This window comes from Melozone crissalis, unplaced genomic scaffold, assembly GCF_028551555.1.
Source record: "Melozone crissalis strain CALT ecotype California unplaced genomic scaffold, PUWL_Pcris_2 ptg000005l_1, whole genome shotgun sequence".
In the NCBI taxonomy this organism is placed as follows: domain Eukaryota; kingdom Metazoa; phylum Chordata; class Aves; order Passeriformes; family Passerellidae; genus Melozone; species Melozone crissalis.
This window is the reverse complement of record NW_026535783.1, coordinates 50,265,842-50,289,027: the sequence shown is the minus strand read 5'-3', so window position 1 is coordinate 50,289,027 and position 23,186 is coordinate 50,265,842. Positions and strand designations below refer to the sequence as shown.

At 40.4% G+C, this 23,186-nt stretch overlaps 1 protein-coding gene across 1 annotated transcript in view; it reads right to left on the bottom strand.

Annotated features, from left to right (window-relative positions):
• Positions 1 to 746: 746 nt before the first annotated feature.
• Positions 747 to 23,186, bottom strand: part of PDE8B (phosphodiesterase 8B) — a 68,034-nt gene continuing 45,594 nt past the window's right edge. The window contains exons 8-22 of the mRNA XM_054290084.1: positions 23,036 to 23,176; positions 21,607 to 21,695; positions 21,135 to 21,195; positions 15,830 to 15,881; positions 13,001 to 13,078; positions 12,053 to 12,129; positions 10,698 to 10,862; positions 9,897 to 9,942; positions 9,328 to 9,463; positions 7,930 to 8,128; positions 6,764 to 6,981; positions 5,688 to 5,823; positions 3,369 to 3,536; positions 1,766 to 1,895; positions 747 to 1,228 (exon numbers count right to left, since the gene is read on the bottom strand). Coding sequence (XP_054146059.1) covers positions 1,113 to 1,228; positions 1,766 to 1,895; positions 3,369 to 3,536; positions 5,688 to 5,823; positions 6,764 to 6,981; positions 7,930 to 8,128; positions 9,328 to 9,463; positions 9,897 to 9,942; positions 10,698 to 10,862; positions 12,053 to 12,129; positions 13,001 to 13,078; positions 15,830 to 15,881; positions 21,135 to 21,195; positions 21,607 to 21,695; positions 23,036 to 23,176 — 1,812 coding nt within the window. The 3' untranslated portion in view covers positions 747 to 1,112. The remainder of the gene's footprint in view (positions 1,229 to 1,765; positions 1,896 to 3,368; positions 3,537 to 5,687; positions 5,824 to 6,763; positions 6,982 to 7,929; positions 8,129 to 9,327; positions 9,464 to 9,896; positions 9,943 to 10,697; positions 10,863 to 12,052; positions 12,130 to 13,000; positions 13,079 to 15,829; positions 15,882 to 21,134; positions 21,196 to 21,606; positions 21,696 to 23,035; positions 23,177 to 23,186) is intronic.

Below are 23,186 nucleotides of genomic sequence, written 5' to 3'. Positions count from 1 at the left end.
TCTGCATGTGATTAAAATGAGATGTACAAAAATACACATTTGGGCTTTGGAAGTCTTAGCATAAATTTCTTATCTTGGAACTAATGAAGAACTATGTTTGATTTCCAACTGATAGACATATTTCTTACATCACAAAACCAATCAGCATTTTATTAGGAGGATAAAGCAGTACAAATTATAATGTTTTTATAAATTATAGCCTGGAAAGTTGTTTTAAAAAGTGATAGGTTCATCCTAAAAGTAGTACAATAAATGAACTTGACATAAAATTTAGATCAGTTTAATAAATTGATGACCGTGTTTACAAACACCATTTTTATAAAAAAGTATGGTGATCAAGTGCCACAATAGTTCTTTGTGTAAAATTTGATGAAAACTTTTGTGATAACATCTGCAAGATGGCAGAGAACCATGTGGATGGCACTACCTAGACAGAGCATGCTTACTTTCCTGTATTATATGATCAATTTTAGAGAATATTGACTCCTACCAAGATTTTATATAGAAAAGAAAGAACAGGTGGTGCTGTGAGAGAGTCTCTGTAATAAGAAGGTGTTTTAAAAGGTGTCATGTTTGGGTTTTTTATGTATCCGATTTATTAAAATTTACTTGTTTTGCTGTGCATGTTCTCTTTAGAAGTATGGTTCCTAGAGCTGAAGAACATTGACAGAATTGGAACAAATTTATGCTAAATAAGTGGGAAGTTTCTGTCCTTATTTGTTAGGCTATTCTTTGTTAGGCTTATTCTCTTGGTGACTAGATTACCCCTCTCTCTGAAAAACAGTTGTGTAAAGTGTTAGTGAATACAGTTGTATCAACTACAAGATTCAACAAGTGCATATTCAGTATTAGAAACTAGTTTTAGAAGTACATTTTGTGCCACAAAATATTATTTCTGAAGAGCACTTAGTCATCTGTGGTTAATATAGCCTCTAAAAACATTTTTCTGTAGAATTAATAGAAGCTTAAAAATGAGTAAAATATTTCCTTCTTGTCATGCAGTCTTAATTTCACTGGAAAAGCAACATTAATCCCCTTTGTAGCCAAGAGTTTCTGTAAGTGATTCACAGTGAAACTGGTAGAGCAAGAGGTCTGGTTTTCTTGACTGAGTATCAGTTGTTGTTTTCTGATGGGAGCCGGAGACTCTTGCACTTCAAATCATCCAGTGTTTTCCAGTGTTTGTAGTTATTAGCCAAGTGTTGCATCAAAACTGGCAGATGTGCAAATGCTGAAAGAACAGGAAAAAGAGTTTTACCATGTTTATAGAATGAGCAGAAGAACAGCCCAGCCTGATCTGAAATTGGCATTCTCCTACTCTCTTTTGTTCTTCCAATTCCTTAAAGTAATACTAAAAGGGGAAAGATTTTTGTGTGTATGTGTGTGTGATTCTCTTTCAAGAAAATCCCTTTCCAAATGCATGTTGACTTCATTAAATTGTGCTAACATGCAGCCATTGGTGGTCTTAGATTCTGCAGCTCAGAAGAAATACAGTGCCAAAGGAAAAAAACACATAGATGAAAGAAAAAGCTTAGTTATAAGCCATTACTACTTCTCTACATAGATTGCCTGGTAAGTGCACAGCTTTATTGTGTGCAGTGAAACAGACTTCAGTGTCATGACTGCACAATATCTTGTGTTGTACTGCTTATATATGGGTACAGTCTCTGAAAAAAGTGGATGCAAGGCCACCTTGATATTAGTAATTTTGGACTGTAAGAATCTCTGAATCTCTGTGTCAGAGGAAGGAAGAAAAATCAGTACTTACCATCCCATGCATCGAACATATCTGTTATAAAATAATCAATGAAGGAAATCTGGGACTTGGGGATGCTGCAGGTATTTCTGTCAAATACTGGCATTACAACAGGCAGGCCCTGTCTCTTCTCTTCATCAGTCTAAGAAGACAAAACTCCTGTTAGCAACTAGAGCTTTGCTGACTTCCGTGCTGGAATAGCAGAGGTCAAGGCATTAGATTAATTGCAATAGGAGATTTGAGACAAGCCTTAGAACTTTAGTTTCATGTGTGTTATTTTGTCTGGAACAGGAACTGAAATCAACATCTCTTCCCTTTCACAAGTACTCTTCATTACTGCAGTCCTGTGATTGCACTTAGCTCCAGCAGGACAAACTGCTGTAATCCAGTGATTAGGGTACACCAGCTAAAAATATGGAAAATGCCGCTGTAGAGTCCTTTAGCAGAGAACAGGTTTGATCCCTCATTTTTCCACATCTGTAGTGGGTGTTACAAACCATTTGTCTTTTAAGTGAGAAGAGACTGTTGCTGGTGCTACTTCCTCTGCTTGTATCAGGTTATCAGGTGAATGAAAGTGTAGGTAAGCCCTTTAACTCTGTCCCCAACTGGAAGAGGCCTGGTTTTCTTGCACCCACTGTGGTGCAAGAAAATCACCTCAGCAGTTTCTTAGAATGTAATTTGGAAACACATTCCCTTCTAAGTAGCACAGGCAACATTTAAAACAGGAATTGGCAGCAGAACAGTCTCCAAAATTAGCAGAGGTGAATAAACAGGAGAACAGCTCTGAATCTCACATTGCTGCAAACAGGCTAGTGCTTAATTTGGGCAATTTAAAGCTCATTTAGGATACCTTGACTGCTAGGGAGATACAACGCAAGTGATCTTTGATTTTTCTTTGGACATGGCAAAATTTATTCACTATGATTAAAATGAAATTCAGACATGTTTCAGATAGTAGCTACAATTTTCTTTCAGGAGTAACTGTCACGTGTGAATATGAAGTGTAGGCATGCCCACTTTTCTTTCTCTCCACTTATAGCTGTTATTTCCACACCATTACTGGGAAATAAAAGCTAAGATTTTATCGGTTGTTAATTAAAGAGGAAGCTGGTTGCATTTCTGGCAGAAAAACTGAATGTGAAGAAGGAAAGCTGAGCTTCCAGTACTGTCTGGACACATCCCATGTGGTAAGTATTTACACTGCCCACATGCCTGCACTACTTTTTTGCCTACAGTGATAGTAGTTGAGGTTCCATCTTAGAAGAGAAAGGGCAATCCCAGTAGTTCAGCTGAGGCATAGATCTGAGGGAAGGTATTGGAACAGGAAGCTAGAGTGCTGACCATCTTGAATTTCAGCCAGTTGACTTGAGTAGGACTAATGAAAGTGTAAAACCTTTCCACCCGTCTGGACAACAAGCTTCATGATAAGCAAACTAGCCAACTGCTTGGAGTGAATTCTTCTGGATGAAATTGAGGGGCCAGTTCAGACTGCAAACAAAAAACATATATCTGGACTCTGTGGTGACACTATAGGCAGACCCTATGTCGAACAGCAGATCAGCCAATGTGCACTTCTTTATATAATGTAATAGTTAAGTCATAAAAATATACATACCTGTGCAAAGTACTCCTCTGAAATCCTACCTGCCCATTCAATACATAGCTCTAGGGGGCGACATGGATTTGCTACATCTGCACATTTAATCATCATGCGCTTGATCAGTGTCTGGTTGTCTGGAAAATTCTTTATGTTGGTTGTGCATTCAGTGTTGCTGCCATCATTCTGTAAAGGAGAGTTGGTTACAGGGGTCATCCCTGTAGGACCGACGGCATCATTATCAGCTCTGCCAGACTTAGGCACTAAGCAGGCACCCAGTCTACTGCCTTACAGTTTCATGCAGAGCACCAAGAACACGGAGAAGAAGGTGATGTCTGAGAACTGGTGCCTTGCTAAGTAAGTAATGTTAATCCAAATACATATTACAGTTGTGGTCATTCTTAAAATTAGTATCAAAGTTTGTGAAATAAAGTGCCACAGGCTCTTTATCAGGTAGGATGTTACCTTCTCTGCATCCCAGCCTGGTCCTCTTGGGGATGAATCCCTTGATAGAGGATGCATCTCATGAGAGGGGATGCATTCACCAACTGTAAGCTCACAAACAATCCTCACTTCTGAATGTTTAAATGCAGGGATGGTGATGGTAGGGGACTGCTTCACTTAGGAGAGTTTCTGGAGTTAGATTTTTATTCCTAAATGAGAAAACTGAGGCAGAGATGGGGCTGAATTGACTGGCACAACTATTTCTTTTACACACAGAAAAGCAGGTCTCTGACATTCAGTTCCAGAATGTTTCCAAGTGGAACGGCTTTCTTTGTCTCAGATTTTGAACTTCAACCTGGAATAATCTTTGATCTCAGTTCCTGGTGAGGGTGAAATATTACATAATCTATGAGATTAGCAGTAGGAAATCACAGGAGCAGCAGATTGACTGCAGAAATTCTCTGCTTGCTAGACAGTAAAATACCAAACTGGAGACCAGGTGGTGGCGATAAGGTATTGTTCCCAGTCTGCTATGGCATCATATTCTGGATCTTGAGCAGTTTAGAAGGCACAGGTAAATTATGGAGTAATGAAAGGCCTCCACCTCTGCTCACATGGCATTAATGCTATTCTCAAAATAATATATTTGTGGGATTTTGGCCTCCCTCCACTGCTAAATTCAACTATTGAGTCAGAAACTGAATGTAAGTACTTTTTGCCACCACAACTAAATATATTTGTGGCTTGTGGGGAACTATTTTGCTGTGACTTTTGCAATTCAGGCATTAATCTTCTAACTTTATGTTTAGCAGTTAATCCTTTTTCAGCATGGGTAGCCCAGCAAAGAGCTGTCAAGTTAACCTTAACTGCAGTTCAAGACCAAAACCAGAAAGAGCCACGGCTAACAGTAAAGAACAGAACAACCTAATACTGAGGGAAAAGAAGAAGTCTGTGGTGCAAGTAGTTCTGTCCTTCATGTTTATTGTGAGATCAGTTCAGCAGCATTTGTGGTTTCTAGCTCATATTGTGGGAGAGTGGAGCTCAGCAGTCCTTAGAAGCAGGTAATTTCTGATGACAGAATGCTGTCTTAAAAGTTGTAAATGGTACCCACGACAGTCTACAGTACAAAGTCCTATTTTGGATAGCTAACAGAAGATATTTCTATTTGGTTTTAGCATTGCTGACCTTCAGTTTTGTCTGATTTTTTTTTTCATGTGTCCAACAAAGCATTATATTCACTAAGGTGCATTAAGACAGTCTTTCCTCAGGTAACAGATAGTTTCCTCAGATAGTCTTTCTCCAGGTGCCCTGGAGAACCTGGTCAGGTCTTGGGTGCTCAGCCTCGAGACGGGGCAAGAGAAGGTAAGGAGGGGATGGGAAACTCAGAGACAGCTTATTAAATAAACCCTGGTGGAGCATGAGAGTTGTAACTGTTATGCAAAAAGGCCTGGACATCTCTTGGTGAGTGCCGAGGTCTCAGGAAGTTATTCCTCGGGGCAGATTACATAGAGACAAAACTGTCGAGAAGGTTCTTCAGTTATCACCCTGGGCTCAGAAAAATCCCACTGTTTGGAGACAGGACCATAGGAACAGGTGCCAACCTGGCTCCGTGCACAGAATTTTCCATGTAAAATAACATCCACTCATATATTTCCTGAATTCAAGATAGCTTTTAACACAAGGCTTATAAAATGAAGTGTTTAAATGAACTAAGAGCAGAAAAGAGAAAAAGCATATTTTTTCACACTGCTGTGTGAGGCCACAAATCCATTTTTGTCATTTGGGCATTGCCATAATGCAAATTAATGCAAAGTGAATGAAAATGATGCTTAAGGTTGTCTGGAAAGAACCTCACTGAAATGCCTGAAGGCATAAAGTCCTGCAAGCACTTACATATGGGCTGGTCTCCTCAGATGCCATAGGCTTGTTGATACTGTTCACAAATTTGTTCACATGCTCAAAGTGCTTTGTCATCTCTGTTGCCAAAACCATATCAATAATGGCCTGTCGCAATGTCCGGTAGCGATTTCTAGGAAAGAAAAAGAGTTCTTGCTCATGAGCTTGCCAGACAGAACTCTGCCCTTTCCTCATCCCTACCCACATGTTGCTACAAAACACTGCTCAGGGACTCAGCCACAGCCTTCAGAGTTAGGAACAGTCTAAGGATGGAGGAATGTACAAGATCATGCCTCTCCAAGTTCCCCCCTGCTCTGTTATTTTTACCTAATGAAAATCCTGAGAAATCAGCAACAATTTACATCTCAGTTTCATAATGCTCTAAGACTAAGATAACTTCTCCAGGAATGGCACCAATGTGTCCATGTATGTTCCGCTGTATGTTAGTGTTAGCTTGGAATACAAATCTCAGGTTTTTTAATTATCTCTTTGGGGTCAGGCTCTTTCCCTTTCAGAGCTCTTTCTCTCTCACCTTGTCCCTACAAAAGCTGGAGTCATGCAGTGGGAACACCTGGGCTACTTGCATGCCCAGCCAACCACAGGGAGCTTCCAGCTCTCCCAGAGTTTCATGTCCTCTGCTACCACCCTTTCAATTCCACATGAATGCAGTAGTGCTGGGATGCATAGGACTTTGTGCAGACATAACATGCAGCATCCAGATGCTGTTGTGTAAAACATATCCCAAAAAAGTAGTGCCCAGGCTCCTTCAATGAAAAGGCAGTGAGCAAAGATGCAGCCTTGAGGCTGTTAATTCGACCAAGTTAATGGAATTCATAAAAGATTATTAAACATCTCTCTAAGCTTCCAATAATTACAAGTTGGAGGACAGAGCTGGTGAGGGGGAGATGAAAACCTTTTTATAAATCATGTCTATATAGGATTCCAGAAGAGGTTAAATTTTATTATCTGTATTTAAACTATGCATTCCTGTTTAGAAGGTAGACTCTCAATTTGCCCCAAACTGCCAAATAAGCAGTCCACACATGGACACTGCCCTTGTCCAGTAGACACACCTATCAATATTCTTGAAAATGTTGTATTTGCTGTCTTTTGTTGTAAGCTGAAACGCCAGTGCTGTGTGATGACTCTCTAATACAGCTGTGTCATTGTAAAGGACAGCTAATTCACTGCCTGCATTGCACAGGAAAGAGTTGGTCCGTCCAGGATGGTCTACATCATGAATGGTGGCAGCTATTAATGCAGCTACCTCATCTAGATGGTCCAGACTTCCCTATAGGAAGAGAGAAAAATTACAATGTGGCACAAAAATTACAATAAATATTTTCTGATAACTTCCAGGTACCCACAATTACACAAATGTAAACTTAAGCAGGCAAGCTACCTCCTTGCAGTCATTTTCCATTCACTGTGCCCACAGATTACCTCCCACAAAATTTCCGCTCCTACCCTTATCCACGTATGCTTTCTTTAATGAAGCTTTTTACACTGCTGTCACCTGAGCAATATCTTCACATACAATTCTTCAATGGATAGATGACCTAGTGGTTTCCTTCCACTTCGTATGCTTGCCTGAATGTTTCTTTATTGACTCTGCTTCACACACCTTATGTTTTAGCACAGGATAGGGTAGACTGTTTCACTTGGAAGTAACCTACATGATCATTGGCCAACTGCCTGACCACTTCAGGACTGAACAAAAGTTAAAGCATGTTATTATGGCCATTGTCCAAACGCTGCTTAAGCATTGACAGGTGCGGGGCATCAGCCACCTCTCTGCGAAGCCTGTTCCAGTATTTAACCACTTAGTAAATAAATGTTTCCTGATGTCTACTCTGAACCTCCCTTGGCACAGCTTTGAATCTTTCTCACATGTCCCATAGCTGAGTACCACAAAGAATAACTCACACCTCCCTCTCCAAAGCTTTTGCAAAGCTTTTGCGAAGTTTTAGTAAGAACTGTTACCTACAGCCAGTTAACATGAGACAGAAAAGAGCCAGGTTCCCTCCCCACCTCCATCATTGCTACTTAAAATGTAAATTTGTATAAACAGACTTCAGAGAAACTGTGTGGGCCTGCTTGCATCACAGGAAGACTTCAAGGACAGAGAGAGTTTATGAAGCCAGGACCATTATTTAAACATCTGACTTCTGGATGACACACATAAAATGGCAAACACACTGAAATCCTAACCCAAAGAACTCCTAGGTGATGGTTCTACCTTAACTCTCTCCTTCCCGAGAAAGAAGGCAGTAGCATGCAGGACATCTGCCGCATGTGTGGAGTTGTGGTATGAGTTGGAGGAATGGTAGTTGGCTTCAATGACCTGCAGCCATGCCCGCAGTGTTGCTTCCGAACAGTTTAAAAACTCAGAGACCCCAAACCGGGCAAAAACTTTTAAGCCCAAATACACTAATGGCCTGAAAAACAATAGAAGAAAAAAGCACTGCTGTAAAATAGGAACTTGTGATGTTCTAAAAGTGATACATTGAACAAAGAAACCAAGACTTTTAAAAGGGGTGGGTAAAGTTTGAGTTTTTAAGTTGCATATCTATCACCTCTAAAAAGCTGGGCCAAGGTTACAAGTGATTGCATCTATCATCCTTTCAGACGTCATTTTAATGTTTTGTAGAAATTGTACAATTCCATCAGTTTCAAGAATTCCTGTGGCTTCAGAGAAAACATCTTAAAACCCTTTTTTTGTGTGTGTTTAGTATCTGTCAATCAAACAAAATTCCTTTTTTTTTTTCCTGAGGAGAAAAAGCAGACTGAGCATGACATGAGCACATGCCAAAGGCTAAGAAGTCCTAAGCCAAAAAAAGGGTCAAATTTCAATTGTAAAGTGCTCTGTGGGTGTGGGTGTGTGTGTACAATGCTGGGAATCCCAAGTGTGAAACAGTAAACAGAGTACAACCTCTAATATTTTTGATTCTTAAAACCAAATCCACTCTGGGTTGTCTTTTACTCTGTGTTGCCTGTGAGAGAGTCCTATCCATCAGTTACATTCTTCCCTCCTGCAAGATGTCTTACAGAGCCTGTGAGCAGAGAAAGGCATAACCAAACCCCAACATCTGCAGATTAAAACCAGGCAAATGCAAATTTTTAAAATGGCTATTTTATGCAAAGAGAGTACATAAGAACGGGTAGTCTGTTTGATTCTTTGCATCTTGGAATGAAAGCAACTTTTCTGTCTGGATGACGTGCTTATTTTTGCGGTCTGCATGACCTCAAAACTACTGACGTCTGTTTTCATTATAAGCTTTAAAATCCCAGTCTGTTGATCCTATCACTGGTTTATCCTCCATCCCATTTTTTTATCCCTATAATCAAAAGCTGCAGTTGCCTTAGATCTTCCCAAACTGTGGGATGATTTAGGTGAGGAAGGGGAGAGGTTTGCTTTTCCAGCAGGACCATTTGCACATGAGCAAGAAAAAGGGCCATCTGGAGGGCATCCAGCATGTGGCAACATCAGACTGCATTGAACAGTGTCACTGGGACAGAGTGGATCTGTGTCAAGCAAGACAGCTCTCACAGATTTGCTGTGTCTTGCTGCAGTTTTTCCAGAGCTACAGCTCCTCAACAAAATTTCTCTGGGCACCCAGGGAAAGGAGTCCAATACCTTTTATTTGTAACAGCCTCCAACTCAAAAATATTGAAGTCCCAACTTTCCTCGTTATCTAGGAGCTGTGCAATACAGGGTGGAACATCATTGATGGTGTTTGGCACTGGAAGGTGAGTATGGCTCAGGTTCATATCTGTTGAAATGGAATTTGGGAATTAACACATTTCTGGGTTATTCCCTCTACACTACCACAGCCCCTCCTCAGAATTCCATTTAGAAAGCAATTCTTTTTCAAGAAAAACAACTTTTTTCCTTACATGAAAAAGTCTGTAAATGCCTATAATAGAAAGGTTTATTACAGAGCATTTGAACATAAACCAAAAAGATCAGTGAACATTTCTTTGAGTGACAATTTGGTTTTTTGCTAACATTTTGAAATGCATTATTTTAATTGTTTGAGCCCGTTTCAACACCAAATTTGAGGCAGCCTGGCACTTCTGCTGCAGTCATTTAGACAGCCATTTCCACAGACATATATTCCACTGCAAATTAGCCTGAAGCTGTATGTTAGTGGTACTAACAAAAGAAGTCACACGTGCAAAGGGAAGTTTAAAATGGTGGCTTACTCTTAGAAAACACATACTCATTTCCTGACAGTCTTCTCAAACCATCCTGGAAAAGAAAGCAAGTTTATCTTAGTTTTTTTGTATCACTAGTTTCAAAAACACTACATGCATTTTAGATACTATTCCTGGATACTAAAAGCAATGCTCTTATTGCAGCACTATAGCATAATCCTGGTTTTAGGGTCTTTCAAAACAAACATGAAAGGATCCCTGGAACACTGGTATGAGATCTCCAGAAAAGATATTAAATACACAGTGTATTGCCCACCTTGACCCTCTCATTGGCACCTCCATCATTCAAATTGGCGATTATATTTTATTTTTCATTTTCTTTATATTATTTTGGTGGGGATTAGCTCAGTGTCTATTAAAAATGAGTAAATCCATGACAAAATTTTGACAGTTTGTCTCTTGCAGCTGTTGCAGGACCAAAATTAGAGCTTGACTGAATCAACCTCACTGATACACTGGACTAACTATAGAGCAATCTCTCTAATCCCATATAAGCTTCTAGAGTTTCTATGAAGTATCTCCTTCAGTATCTTCTGAGAAATTGGATATAGTTTCTGGTGGCAAGTCTGTTCACTGGTATCTGAGGATGAATGTGCACAGTGGACTGAAATGTGGCCATAGGTTACTACATCCTGCAGTACTGCTAGTACAGAGGCCAAAATGCTTAACTGAAATGGTGATGAATTACAAGTCCCCTTCCCATTGCTTGGGAAATTTTAGCAGAGCAAAGCAGTGAATTGTGATCTAGGACACTGGTCGAGCAGTTTTGTCTTTACTAATTTTACTCACGTTCATCAGACCTCCAACAAGATCACTTGTGTGAGGATCTTCATCTTTGGTACCTAACTGAGGGGAATAAAGTTCTGTTGTTCGCAGGATTTCCAGAACTCTGTCCAATGCCTCTGCTACTGTGATCGGGCTGTTTTCCTGGGCAGCGTTAATTATGTTAATGACCTGAAGGCAGATTAAGGAGGCAGGCAAAGAAAAGTGAATGGCACCTTTTTCTTATTACAAAATTTTTATTCTTGTCTCGATTATGCTAATTCTCATCAAATGCAATGTAAGTCTCCACAACCCTTGAAGTACAACTCTGAAGATGTAAATTTGTGCTCGGATTTCCTGGTATCCGTCTGCTATTTTTAACTGGCAAACTCCTGGGAAGCGGAAGTAGAACGGTGTGAAATAGTTGCCAGTGAGTGGACCAAAAACCAGCAATGTCCCGGTACTTCAGCATATCCAGGTCTGCTCTGAAACAAATATTTCAATCCCTGAAGGAAAATCCAAACAAACTAACTCTTGGATGTGACTCAGATATGCTGATATTATACCATGATATTCTCCTTGTAGAAGTCAAGGGCAGAGAGCAGAAGGTACTGGACTGTAGGAGAAGAGGATGGCTCTTTGAAACCCATACTTTTCCTCAGCCACAATCTGGAAATGCAGCAGTGACTGCTCCTGGCTCTGCCAAGAATGATGGGAAGAAAGTCCCAGTGCTGTCTTCTCCAGGAGCCAGAGGCTGCTGCACAGCCACTACAAGCCTCCCTGCGGGTATGACTGAGGATAAGGAAAAGTAAAGGAGCCAGCTGTTCTTACAGTCACAGTGGTGCTGGGAAGTGAGAGCTTGATGATAGCAAGAAAAGATAGGGAGAGAGGAAAAAATTATTTGAAAGTGGAAGATACCTGACACCCTGGTGTGTTACAAGTGACTGTGCAGCTGTTTTGTGACAGCAGAATTTGTGTGGCAGAGTGAAGAAAGGCTGCAGAAATTGGGGGAGACAGAAGATGGTGCAGATGCTCTCTCTTCTGCAGGGTATCTTATAAATATCAATAGTGAGAGCAAAGTTGAGACTGGAAGAACATCCTCCTACTCACACATGACCCAACAGAGCAGTGTCCCCTTCCTGCCAGAAGCCATGCACGTAGCAGGGCACTCTCCTCCTCTTCTTAATATACTTCCTTGTGACTAGCATTTGGAATGCCATGATGAGATGTAGAAAGTGCCAAAGTGCCAAAAAAAAATTACTTATATCACTCTGTTAAATACAAAGTGCAGGAAGCCTCTGTCTGTCCAGAAACTACATACTTCCCTATGAGTGCAACTCGAAACTCTGGAGTTTGTGGAAAAGTCAGTGCTCAGGACTCACCTTTGTGATAGGAGCTTCTATTGTCATAGAATGAATCCGTGCCATTGAGGAGTAGCGTCGGGTCTGTAAACTTGGAGCTGCCATTAAAGAGCCATAGAGTGTGAATCAGATGACAGCATCTGAAGAGTGCAGAAGGCCAGGGCATAGCACAATGAAATACAGCCTCGTGTTCCATTTCTCCTGTGTTTTTCCTCCTGCAAGTTCTTTCAATGTACCACATAGTTTCATTTCTTGTACTGTTTGCCTCCTTGGCAGCCACCCCTTATTTTTGCTGTCAGATTTTCCATCCATCCTTCACTTCAGAATGGAGCTGTACTTACACTTCATGCTCTTTGATGCAATGGATCTCTCACAGACATGGCTTCTCCTTTAAGTCTGTGTGTCCCTCATCTTGGTGGTACGGTTGCTCTAATGAAAACCTTTCCTGCTCCCCACAAGCAGTGCTTCTCTCGCTACACACAGGGGCAGAAAGAAATCTCTGCCACCATTGTTCCACCCAGTAAGCAGTCACAAATGGGGTCAGAAGTACTGCTCTCAAGTAACCAGCAGCAATAGGCTCCTTCATGTTAAACATGAATAAACCGTAATACGTGTTTAGGAGCACAAGCTGCAGTTTTCTAAGAGAGGTGGCATTAATGCTTCACCACACACTCTTAGTAAGCTGCTTCTGTCCCTTGGCACAGTCACTCCTCCCTGTGAAGGCATTCAGCACTGTCATGCACTGTATAGCAACGCTGGTACTTATGCTGGGACACTACTTTGCACATCAGAAAGAAATTTTACAGCAGTTATAAAAAATGGAGTAATCTCTGTTTAAGCAGCAGTGAATCTGTCTGGTTATTTTTTTGTTCTGCAGTTTTATTGCCCAAGCCAAGTCTGTTCTTTATTTATTTATAAATATATATTTGTGTATATTTACAGTATTGTACATACAGTTTGCTTCCTTACCATCACTACTTTGAGATGTTATTGACTTAACATCAACTGAGTCTTTCCTTCTGTTCTTGCACTTGTAAGAACCAGATTCTGTAAGTACAAAACAAAAGCTTTAAAAATGTTATCAAGTAAAGCCTCTACAAAATATCCATCTAAAATTTTGGAAATTTAATTAAGTGACCTTAACAATATCACACAACTGGGGGAAATACTGCAATTTCTGCACATCAGAACAAGGAACTTGGTGTCTATCAATTTAAATCAACTTGTCTCAAGTCACCTGGAAGGGTCTTTTGCAAGGAAGTCAAGATGCCTTATGGAACAGAAGTCTTGCTTCACCTAACTTTAGCTCTCTAAAAGCAGCAGTCTTGCAGGCTGCCACCATGTAAGGTTTTCAGAGATCCTGCTTCAGGAGAGATGTCTCAGGCAGGTGGGCTGAACCTCTTGTGTGAGTTCTTTTTGCTCTACTCTGACCACTGAACAAGCCTGAGTTTAACTGCCTAAAACTTTAGCCAATTGAGAAGAGTCTCATCTTACTCTACACTCTTAAAGCCAAAGCATGGTTCAGACTCTGACAGCTTTTGCTTTTATTTGCAATAAATATTTATACCCTGTGTTTAAGGAAAATCTAACGTGCTGAAAATTCTTAAACAATCCATTTAGTTCTTCTGAATATTAGTTATGCAATAAACTTATTCTTGAAATGACTGTTTGCTAAAGCCAGAGAAATTATCACATCCAGTCAAATTCAAATGCTGGACAAAATGACAGGAAGGAGTTTAAAAAAAAAATCAACTATGCTGTTTCCAAGAGTGGAAAGTGGTGATACTACCTATTCTCAAGGTATCTAAAATGCCACTCAAGGATCAGAGACCCTAGCAGGTTTTCAAAAGCTGATAAAAGCGTTTGAAGAGTCAAAAGTATGATTTTGATATTCTTAACATAAAGATGAATGTTCATTATGATGTCACAAGACAGGATGTATGCAGCCTCTCTTTAGCAAAATGAAATGTTAACATACAATTCTCCAGAACTAAAAATTCATCCATCCTAAAAATTACTGCAATAGTTTCTGTCTTAATTCTCTTTTTCTACCACAGACAGTTTGGGTCTTCTTTGTTGTAGTCTGAACTGGAGAAATGGAAAGCATTTTCCTCTGTTGACACCTAAGAGCAGGGCATAGCTAATGCATGTTAAATAATTTTATTTATTCTTTCACTAACATTTGGATGACTTTATCATAAGGCACTTCAGTGGGAGCAAGCATTTACACATAAACATAGCTCTGAGTGGCTACAGCTGACAAAACAACTTTCCTTGTGTTAAATACCAACTAGCAAGTCAAACACTTTCCTAGCGCCACCCAAAGAGTCACAGGTGCATAAAAGCTACTCTCTGCCATACTGTGGTTTCATCTGTAAATATTTAAATGCCTACGTAAATTTTTTTTCTTTACCTGGTGAGCAGAAAATCTTATCATCCAGGTTGTTACAAATCTCACACCACTGCAAACAGCATGATACACATGGATTACTCTTCTATGCTCGTCACATATTGGTATATGCCCATGGCTCTGAAAAGTTATTCTTGGAGCCCAGCCATGGACTGCAGGGAAGGATAACCTACATCACATGCTCTGAGACTGCCTACTTTCACTGCAATGTTGTCATCAATGTGGTGTCATACCATGGGGCTTCCCAGGCTTGCTGAAATCTGTCACAATAATGAGCAAACTTAAAACATTAGCAAGCTAATATAAATGTGTTAGTAACAAGTGTCCTGCTTAATTTATGGGCTTCCTCATCTTTCTGTTTGCAGGACAGAAACAGCAAGAAGAAAATCTGCTTTTGTTAAAGGGATACAGAAACAAATGGTTTAACATACTGTGCATCAGTTCTGGCAGCAACAATGGGAATGAGGACATCCAATTTCATATTGTCTCCTCTTCCCCCTGCCCATTGCTATTTGGCATCACAAAGCTCTCAGATGTTTCTATGTATTCTTAGGCTTCTTAAGAGAGCAGGGGATGTCAAGCAGTCATGTCCCATGCTCTTAGGATGTTATATCCTCCTCCCATGTGAAAACCAGAAGCTGCCTGAAATTGCACAGCAATGTTGTCTCACCTTTCATAGCAGGAAAGGCTTCAGGTGCCAGAAGGTAACAAGGCATGAGAATCTTTTCACTCATGATTATAAGACATCAGTCTGGCTGAGACCACTAGAGTCACAAGCTTAAAAGTGGCCTGAAGTACCTCCTTCTTCAGGGAAAAGGGGTATTCCAAACCCTACATAGCATTGGAGGAAGGAATTATTCCCTCATGCTCCACACTTCTAGTCAAAACCTCTGCAAAACTCAAGGAGTGCTGGAATGTGCTGTCTGTGAGTAAGTAAACCTACCTAAGACACAAGACAAGGGCTGCAGACATGCTGCAGCAACTCTGTGCTGACTGGAACTGAGCTGCTCAGGCCTGGACACCTCAGAGACAACTGTCTTAGCCTGTGCTGGGGCCAAACCAATGGCCTGCTGACACATTGTGGCAGGTGCGCTGGCACAAATCAGCACATTCCACATTTCAAACACAAAGAGGTGCCAAGGTACACCAGCCACAGGAACAAACAGTGAACTTCAAATGCACAGCAAGAGGTCTGCACAGGAGACTCAATTATTGATGATTACAAGTCCAATTCATGGTGTGGTATCAGAGGCAGCTGGCATCTGTCCTTGGCCATCAGCTCTGACCACTGACCGGACAGGGGGAAGACACAACAATTCATTCTAGCAGAGAACCCCGACACAGCCCCCAGCACAGAGGAATGTAGAGGTAAAGGGTAATATTCTAACCTGACTGCGAATTGTCTCCTGTGTGCTTATCCTCACGGTGACTCTTGTAGAGCTGGAGATAAGAGTAAAACATATATGTAAGAAAAAAGAATACAAAAAACTTTAAACAGGCTGCATTCAACACTGTCCATATTCAGTATTTTCCATTCAGCTATCTAAAAAAAATTGTTTGGCTAAGACTCTTCTTCAGGTGTAATTAGATGTGAGGAATAATATGAAAGCAAACAGATAGGCCATGCAGAAAATCATAGATACAAGTGCTTTTATGTACTGAATTCCCGTTTAATGCCTGTGTTTACAAGAGAACTGATACTCATTTAGGTACTGTTTTAAGTGCAAGTTGCATATGAACCTGAAAGAATAAAATAAAACCGACAACTTATTTTTTGTCCTTTAAAAATATTTTTCTTAGAACTATTGACACTAATTTTGAATGCATCCTTTCATGGATAACTGATAAACTGGACTTCAAAAAACTCAGTTTTAAAAACTATTCTCCACGAAACAAGGTGTAGAGGTAGTTGTCATTCATCAGACCTTTATTTTCAAGTAGTTTTAAATCATTCTCATGAATTAATAATTAGGCATGGAATCTTAATTCTTTGTTCTTCTGAAACATTTTAGGTAGCTCCAATAGTAGGTATTTCAAGCTTTCTTAGAATTTAGATAGGATATTTCCATATATTAAAATTTACAGCTATTGCTTGGTCTGCAGTAACAGAGATTAAATGTTCCTCTACTTTTTCATTCTTCTCAAAAACAAAAGTACTGTCCAGTTCATGACAGTTTAATACCTGCTAATCACCTCACCACTCTCCTTTGCTGTGTGATTAGAAGAAAGTGTTTTGCTGTTGATAGGAGAGCTGACCAGAAATGGCAGTTCCTCAAGTTATTTCTTGAAAATTGGTGTAAGATGTATATAAGTATAGCTAACGGAGTCACAGAGAAAGACTAGAAATAATGCTTACTAGGAATAATGCTTACTTTTTTACTGCAGTCACTAGAGAAGATACACATACCCTCTTACTTCAGATGAATAATTGTCAGTGCTTTACACTGTAATTACAAATTATTCAGTACACATAATATTTAGGAGTCCATTACTGTCATATGGTGACTGGTTGCTCTCACCAAATCCATCACCTGCCTGTAGCAAAGCACTAGATTACATGGAAGCATGAAGTCCATGGCTGCAACCTATCAGTTAAAAGGAGAGTATGACAAGGTTGTGCTTGTGTGCTCTTACTGGTCTGTATCAGTTTGTGACTGTGCATGCTGCAGGGTCCTCATGAGGATTATTCAGGAAAGAAAGGAAAAGAGTGATACAAATTCTCTTTTCTGTCATTCTGCCATTCTTGCACAGATTTCTTTTGTTTCTTCCTTTCTGCTATGAGGGGGAGAGACAGACAGTGAAAGGAGAAGAGAAGAAAATGGAAATTTTCTTCTTTCAAAATTCAGGCATGGCTTTTTGTAACGAATTAAAAAAAAAATAAGAAAGGGAAACCCTTTGTCATTGCTCCATATAATTCTTGTTCAGGGAGTGTAAGAACTGACTCTTCATCCAAAAAAATTTTAAAAGCTTCAACACCTCTCTTGTGACCATGTAGAAACTCTCAGAGAAATAATCTCATCCAAACAGAGCAAGGTTAAGGAAATCTCATCAAATATGGTACAGTGACAAAAGGCATCTGAACTGCTTGTTCTGGCCTCACTGGGGCTTCTTTCAAAGCCAATGGATATATCTCTTTCTACTGCACAACTGGCAGAAACATAGTCACAGTCCTCCAAGTGCTTTACTAAAAAAATAAACCACATTTCTGTTCTGAATACTTCTCTTCCCCTTCTGCGGCATGTCCTGAAAGAGCCATGTAAGGTAAGTTATGAGGGCAGCTACACAGTTAATCTTGGGTCAATATGTTCTTGAAAGAAACAACACCTCTCTTGTAAATTTATGAATGTGAAAACACTGGACACTATCCTGCCAGGTCTCAAATTGACAATGGCAGCATTAATAATTACCTAGGCTTAGCACACGGGAATAGTCAGATGAAACTCAATCCTCATTCATAAATCTTCACTGTAAGAATGCTTAATGCTCTTTTAGGTATTTTTTTTTCCATGCATAAATTTAACATGCTAGGTTTTTCTATGTGATAAATCTGGCATGGAAATACATGAAGGTTCCAGTGGTCTCTGATATCCCTTACAGAGGATGTTGGTACTGGCAAAAAACACATATACTTTTTTTAAGGTGGAAATGTGTAATGGTGTAATGATGTAAGGATGTTTTGAAGTCAACATGTACTGTCTGAATGCTGAGATCAAGATGTTTAAAATTATATTGATTTAGTGAAACATTAGACATTTGACATCAAAATTAGAACTATGACAACTTTTACTGCTCTGCAACTTAAGTAAATATTTAATTTGATTTCCTTTTATCCTTCCATAAAGATTTATCTGTAGCTTGAAAAGGAACCCTATTTTTTAGTCTAAGAAGAAGTTCTACTGCTGCAAGTATTAAAGCATGGACATTAGGAAAACTGCATTGTCCAGGATCTCCTACAGGCATGAGATATTTCTGTGACAGAAGTGAAACAACAATTGCATAGTTCTATCAAACACACCTTATTTTTTCCCCAAGGGACGTAAAATCTCCACAGACCATACTTTCTGTTAGGCTGCAGTCTTTAACCTTTGTGGCGGACCTCTGTATCTGTGGAGAACCTTTTGAAGGCCATATTCCCTGGGATCACTAAATGTGTAAATCTTCCCAGGTCTATAGTGCTCAATTTATTAGCTTCTCATGAACCAGTATTAAAAAGACAGGAATGGATGATACTTTCCAGCAGTACAGGAGAATATGAATGTTGCTGTGGACACAAGTCCTTGTTTCCTAATTTCCCTTTTTCTCATTAATAAGGAGAGGCTTATGGGGCACGTGAAGTTCAAGGGCAGCATGGGCTGCAGCAATCATGAAGGAGTACAAGATCCTCCTCAGGGCATTGATGAGGGCACACAGTAAACTCACTACCATGGACCTCAGGAGAACAGACTTAGGCCTCTTCAGGAACCTGCTTCAAGAGTTATGGCCAATGGCCAGGAGTCTGGGTGGAGAGGAGCGCCGGGTGGTGCTCCCTGGGGCTCTGCACTGGGGCCAGGATTACTCACATCCCTGTCAGGGACACAGCCAGTGGGACCAGGTGCACCTGCATCAGGCTGACTGATGACAGCCAGCTTTGCGATGTCACAACTGCCTGAGGGGCCACAGCACCTCCGGAGGGGCCTCCAGCATAAGACATGAACCTGCAGGAGCAGATCCAGAGAAGGGCCACAGAACTGACCAGACAGCTGTGGCACCTCTCTTATGTGAAAAGGATGAGAGAGTTGGGGTTGTTCAGTTTGCAGAAAAGAAGACTCTGGGAGGTCACTTAACACCTTCCAATTACTAAAGGGGCCTACAAGAAAATAAAAGAAAATTTTACAAGAGTGTTTGGTGATAGGACAAGAGGCAATGGTTTTAAACTGAAAGAGAGTAAGTAAGTTTCAACTAGCTATCAGGAAGAAATTCCTTACTTTGAGGGTGGTGAGACACTGGAACAGGTTCCCCAGAGGAGCTGTGGATGTCCTGTCCCTGGAAGTTCAAGGCCAGCTTGGGTTTGGCTCTGAACAACCTATTCTAGTGGAAGGTGATCCTGCCTGTGACAAGGGGATTGAAACTAGGTGATCTTTAAGGTGCTTTTCCAGTCAAATCAATCTGTGATTGCATGATTCTTACTGGTATAAGCAGTGCAATCTACAGGGCAAAGAAGGACAAAAAAAATTACTTTTTTTCTTATATTCCTACTGCTATTTTTTACATATGGGTACAAATTTGTAATACTTATTATCTTGCACTGAGTATCATATATATGCCTCCCTGTACCAGTCCTTCAGTTGCGTATATAATACAGAAAAAGCCTTTAGATTATGTCTTACTTGCAAATCAACATCAAAGCAGCTATAAATGAAACAACAGGTATGAGGTTTAAACAATGAATTAAAAATGCATGCAACTTTATCACTGCTTTTATAAAACTCTGTTGCACTCTAGCCTGAGCATTTTAAAACATCCTATGACTGTAAATGATATTTTGCCGCTAATACTAAAACACATGGTTTAGTTCAAAGATGAAGTCAGTTTAAAATACTATCAATCTTATTTTTCAATGACGGACATGGAAATTTCTTCCAAGAATTATGCAGAGTTCTCCTTGATTTGTTCCTACCTACCTCCACAAAAACTTGTGCAAGGAGGATGGTTTCAACAGTCAAATGCTACCGCCTATGAAATTCTTCTAGAAGTAGTGGTTTTCCAGTAATGTGTTAATATTCAGTATTGTTCTACTGAAGAAAGGGCATACTAGTGACTTTCTAAATACTTTTCATGCCTAAGTGTCTTTACCCACATGACAGATAAAAGCACGTAAAATTCTAAATAAAACAAGATACATAACCCCTCTCCTAAATGACATGGAAACATATCCTATTTACAGAGCACGTGCTCAGTCTAAAATGTTTCCAGCCACTCTCTAGCTCACCCCTAGAGACCACATGCCAAAGACAGGCTTCGCTCCTTTGCTCACAGAAGTCTAGACTTCTTTACTCAACATGGCACTTACTAGAATACTTCTGGAGCCAAGTATGTGATATGATCATTTGCCTCAGACACCATCAGAGGGAGGAAGCCAGCAGAAGATGACAGCAAACAGCTCCCCACACTATCAGGTTTGTTGTAGGGGTAGCTGGTGTAGATTTGTGTCTGGACTGCAGCGACCCAGCTCTGCCACTGCTGCTGGTTTACTGGGGTTGTGGCTTGAGTAGCACCCTTCCACAGCACCTGTTCTGGCAGGTGTGGGAAGCCTCAGGGCCAGCATGAGGGCTGCACTTCATAAAAGTACCACACTTATCAAACCTTGGGGCCACTCAGCACGGATCATTAGTTGGCGTAAGTACAGCAGATCAGACTGGCAAGAGCAGCCCTACAAAACAGGCCCTGAGCTCCCTTTGAACTGTGACCTGTATTGCTCCACAGTATCATGGACTCAACTGTCATGCCCATGCTCCAGAAATGAAAGATGGTCTTCCTCAGGAGTCCTACAAACAGAGACTAATACAAGCAAATGTTGAAATTTTCTTGCTTGCTCCAACAATCAGTGAGAATCTCATCGACAATATAGGTCACATCTTCTTGGAAAAATTTATAAGCCAAAAAATATCATTCACTAAAAGCTATGAAAATTATCACATGAAAGAAATACAATACCTGCTTGTTGTTTTCATTGGTACAATGCAGTCTTTTGAGGGACACAAAGTGTCTTATTTTCCTAACAACAGAAATTATCACTTGTTACTCCATCACATCGTAAAGACAGAAGTGAATTGATACGTTACTATTTTCTAAAGGAGAGATCTCTAAGCCCTTAGGAAAACAGATACCAAGCCCAACACCAGCAAGACAACTGTGTGACAAGCAGTCCTTCAGTGTGACATTGAGGTTTTTGTTGCAGGACACCTGATACTTCTGTCGGTCCAGGAATTCTGCAAATCTGGGAGCAGAATTTGGCAATGTGTCTGTTCTAAACTGCGAAGCTGGGAACACGTACAAGCACACACACAAACACGGAGGTTTCCCAGTTGCTAAATACACGGAGGTTCATGTCAAACTTACAGATGCAGAAAGCAGAGAGAAGGCCCTAAAACCCAGAAAGCAATTATGTTCCGGACAAGCTAGTTACCCTCCTTGACCGACCACAGGTGTTATCTTCACATGCTGCTGGATACTGTCCCCTGATTTCCTTCTTGCATAGTAAACTCCTTGCCATTCCTAAAGAAACACACAAAACAGAGACAGCATCTGAGCATACATAGCTTGCAGTCAAATACTTGTTTATTACTGCATAGTTCTTATGTATTAAATAATTATTTTTATTTCATAGTTGTATTTTTAAAAATTGTATAAAATTAATGTACTCTCAAGTATTACAGAGAGAGTGAGCAGCACCTATTCACCCAATGGAGAGCAGCATCTTTAACTAACATAAGGAGAGTATAATTATGTTCCTCTTGGGAGAAGGTATTTTTTACAAGGAACTTTACAATTTTTACAAGGAACTGTAGGTATCATCTAGTTAAAGAGGTGACAAACATTCTTGCTAGGTGCCACCATAAGGGTCAGTGACTGCAACACATCCAGCGGATATCCTTTGGCACCAGCAGAAATAAGCCTGAACACCATTCAGCTTTGAAGTTGTCAGTTGCCATGCGATATATATACTAAACTTCAGAAATCCTTGATCTAAATTTGTCCTTCAACTAACCTCAAAGAGGAAATATCTTAAGGGGGGAACTACCTGGCAGCAGGGTAGGATGAAGCAGGAGAGGGGGTAGAAGATACCTTTGAACAGAACAGTGCTAGCTGCAGGGCAGCCCATAAAAATGAGGAGGAGCACAGCAGGAGTGGCCTGTAGGTATTGCTAATGAACCAAGGTGGACCTGCAGACAGTGACTCACAAAGCTCAGATCACTGCTGGACATGACTCAAAGGCTCAAGAACTCCCCAAAGGTCTTGAAGCAGAATGTGAGACAGGGAAGGGCGACAGGTATTTCTGCAAGCCAGGGGAGATGGGACAAGAGACTGTTGCATGTCATATTGCCAGGCCCATCGCCTTAAGGACAGGAGTTCACAGTGCACTGCAGACATTCTAACCGTAGTTATTAGGAAAGCAATTGGCACCCCACTGGGTGCCAATACATTTTGGTGCTTTAAGTACACAATCACCAAGGCTCTGCTGTTTGACAGAAGTTACACGTTTTAGTTGGATGATTCAGCCACCTGAGAGACTGACTGAGGGACAAACTGTTACATTGCATCTAAGAAAAGCTCCATGGGCTCTAAGCAAAACAGAAACACAGAAAACATTCTGATACTGACCTTAAGCCAGCAAATCAGTAGGAGTTCAGTCAGATCCTAAAAGCAAAGCTAATGATATCTGTAGTCACTTGTCTTTGGCATGGGCTGTTGTGCTTAGACATCTGAGAAACACAATTCTGGTCTTATATGTGTACTCATGAAGAATACATCTAGTGTTCTTAAACCTACAGCAATAAAACCAATCAGAATAGAACTCTATAGTGATTTCACAAGAGTTTGTCATATTTGATTACCTTTCCTTTTTTAATAAATGTGTTTATGTTGTCCAAAAGATCTGCAGAGTTTTTATCACTTTTAGGTAGTTCAGTAAGCTCCTTGCCAATAAGTTCTCCCTTGCAGTACCCCATCATCCGTTCAAAGGCTGGATTAACATACTGCCAAAAC